At 39.4% G+C, this 2,914-nt stretch overlaps 1 protein-coding gene across 1 annotated transcript; it reads left to right on the top strand.

Moving 5' to 3' along the window:
• Positions 1 to 897: 897 nt before the first annotated feature.
• Positions 898 to 2,034, top strand: HTR1D (5-hydroxytryptamine receptor 1D). The gene has a single exon (XM_062594156.1). It carries the CDS (start codon positions 898 to 900, stop codon positions 2,032 to 2,034), a length of 1,137 nt encoding a protein of 378 aa, XP_062450140.1.
• Positions 2,035 to 2,914: the final 880 nt, after the last annotated feature.

The raw sequence follows: 2,914 nt of genomic DNA, 5'->3' as shown, positions 1-2,914 counted from the left end.
TCCAGATCCCATTAACCAGTAACCAGCCATATCCTTCCTCTTTTGAGGGAATCACCACTCCACAAGTCATTACAATCATTCACTGTTTGCATAATCAAGAACATCTCAGTATTTGGAACATTCTGTGATCTTCAGCACCAGAGCATTGAATTCTGGTAACCAAAACTTGATTCCAGCATTTGAAGACTGGATTCCAGCATTTGTGCATTGAAGAGAAAGTCAGAATGGTCTGGATGAATAAATGAAAACAAAGCTCTGCACTGTTCACAAAGAAGGCCTTGACTTTAAATCTGGCAGAAATTATGTTTACAGTAGGAATCCAGACAGTATTGTATTATATCTTGGGTACTCTATTAGTAGAGTCCCTCAAATAACAAAAATGTGACATTGAGCTACTAGAGTGGAAGAGAAAATAATCCTGAGGATAGCTTTGTCCCAAAGGTTGGGGCATCGATTACATGCCCAGGCGTTTCTGTTTTGGTCTCTCACTCTTCAGTACTGATTTATGGAACTTTGCGGAAGATCAGTACAAAAAGGAGGTGTGAGGAGAAGATAATAAGGAATGAGTTTCTCTTCAGGTACATTAGAAATTGTACGATAAAAATAAAAAATACCTACATTCCCACCACTTACACTACCTTCTGTATTGTCATATGCCAGGATCACGTTTGGATGATTATGTTAACATTTTGTTTTTTAACAATGGCCTCAAATAAGATGCGATGGAAATACTAGCTTTGGAGAGTACCTCATGTACTGTTCAAGCTCTTTTTTGCAAGGAGTTAGTATTTCTTTAGTGTTGAACTCTAATACAAAAAGTTCTGCTTCAGCAAAACGTGAACATCCTTCTTTATTGTTGTGGGAAGATTACATTGGGAAGTGAAATTAGAGCAGAGAATGACTCAGTATAACCATTCAGCAGAGCTCTCTCTCCAGAGCTCAGCAAATAAGTCATTAAATTTCACTGAAAGACCACTGGATTTGGATGAAAGGACACTATTAGGGCTGAAGATTTCACTATCAGCCCTTCTGTCTGTTATAACTTTGGCAACGATCCTTGCAAACGTTTTTGTCATTATTACAATTTTTCTGACTAGAAAGCTCCACACACCTGCAAATTACCTCATTGGTTCCTTGGCAGTGACTGATCTTTTAGTCTCTGTCCTAGTGATGCCCATCAGTATTGCTTACACTGTCACTCACACATGGGCCTTTGGCCAAGTGTTGTGTGATATCTGGTTATCATCTGACATCACGTGCTGCACAGCGTCAATCTTACACCTCTGTGTTATTGCCCTGGACAGATACTGGGCTATCACAGATGCTTTGGAATATGCCAAACGCCGGACTACTGGCCGAGCAGCACTCATGATAGCTGTGGTCTGGATGATCTCTATTAGTATTTCTGTGCCACCACTTTTCTGGAGGCAAGGGAAAGCTCATGAAGAAATTGCGAAGTGCACTGTGAATACAGATCAGATTCCCTACACAATTTACTCCACCTGTGGAGCTTTCTATATCCCAACTGTGCTCCTTGTAATATTGTATGGTAGAATTTATGTAGCAGCTCGATCTAGGATTCTGAAACCACCTTCATTATATGGAAAACGATTTACTACTGCACACCTGATTACTGGCTCTACTGGGTCTTCTCTCTGCTCCATTAACTCTAGTCTGCATGAAGGGCATTCTCATTCAGGTGGATCTCCAATATTTATCAACCATGTTAAAATAAAACTTGCAGATAGCATCCTGGAAAGAAAAAGAATTTCTGCTGCAAGAGAAAGGAAAGCCACCAAAACTCTAGGCGTTATTCTGGGAGCTTTCATTTTCTGCTGGTTGCCATTTTTTGTCATTTCTCTTGTCCTGCCAATCTGTCAGGATGCTTGTTGGTTTCATCCTATCCTACTGGACTTTTTTACATGGTTAGGTTACTTAAACTCACTGATCAATCCAGTCATTTACACAGCTTTTAATGAAGAATTTAAACAGGCTTTCCAAAAACTAATACATTTCAAAAAGTGCTCGTCTTGATCCTCTCCTGTTGTTATTGACTCCTGTACAATCTCACAGCCTACTCAGAGACTTTCTGTACCTTTATTCCTGAAGTAAGGAGTGGTAACTGCCATCTCTGCTGCTGGCCTGTGTTGTGCATGTAACTAGGAACTTCTTGCCAATTTGATACTTTCTGTCTGGAATTCTGTGTCCCATAGTAGAATTTGCCTATGGTCTCTGCAATGATCCTTTGTGTATGTAAGATCAAAACATGAAGTAGGCTTTGTAACAAGTGAAAGAACCAGAAAGCTGGGTTTGTATTGCCCAATTCTGCCATGCCTTTGTAACCTGATGGGAGGAGAATGTGTGCATATTTGCAGGACTTCAGTATTTCTGGTGTATACTGTTAGCAATTTATGTAGGCAGAGAACATTTCTGGAGAACAGGATCTGATGCCTACGTTTTCTATGGCAATTGAAATTGATAAAATGAGTAACTTTTTCAGAAGTTGTGTGACGCAATCTGACTATAAGCAACAGGGCACAAAGACATAACAGATATCTCCAGAAAGAAGACTGTTTATTTGAAATTATTTTTACACATTCTATCATGAATAGAATAGCCAGTGCAGAAATATTACAAAATAAATAGCATGAAAATTATTGAAAATTACCTTGATCTTATATTTCTGTTATTTGATTTTTTTTGCATGCACAACCTGAAACAGGCAAACATGTTTAGTGTCTTTGTGGAGTGACAGGCACCTTGGAATGGAACCTAAAGAAGCACAGCTTCCTTCTTTGGTTCTGGTGCAAGTTTCTTCCATAACCATTAGAAAAGTGAATTAGAGAGAAGTCAGCAGATATAGCTGTACACTGCTGTATCTAGTCCATGGGCACCCAGGCACTCAGTATGGGAT

The sequence above is a fragment of the Rhea pennata genome, chromosome 23, assembly GCF_028389875.1.
Source record: "Rhea pennata isolate bPtePen1 chromosome 23, bPtePen1.pri, whole genome shotgun sequence".
Classification (NCBI taxonomy): Eukaryota; Metazoa; Chordata; class Aves; order Rheiformes; family Rheidae; genus Rhea; species Rhea pennata.
Note: the sequence above shows the minus strand (reverse complement) of the source record. Positions and strands in the feature narration are given on the sequence as shown.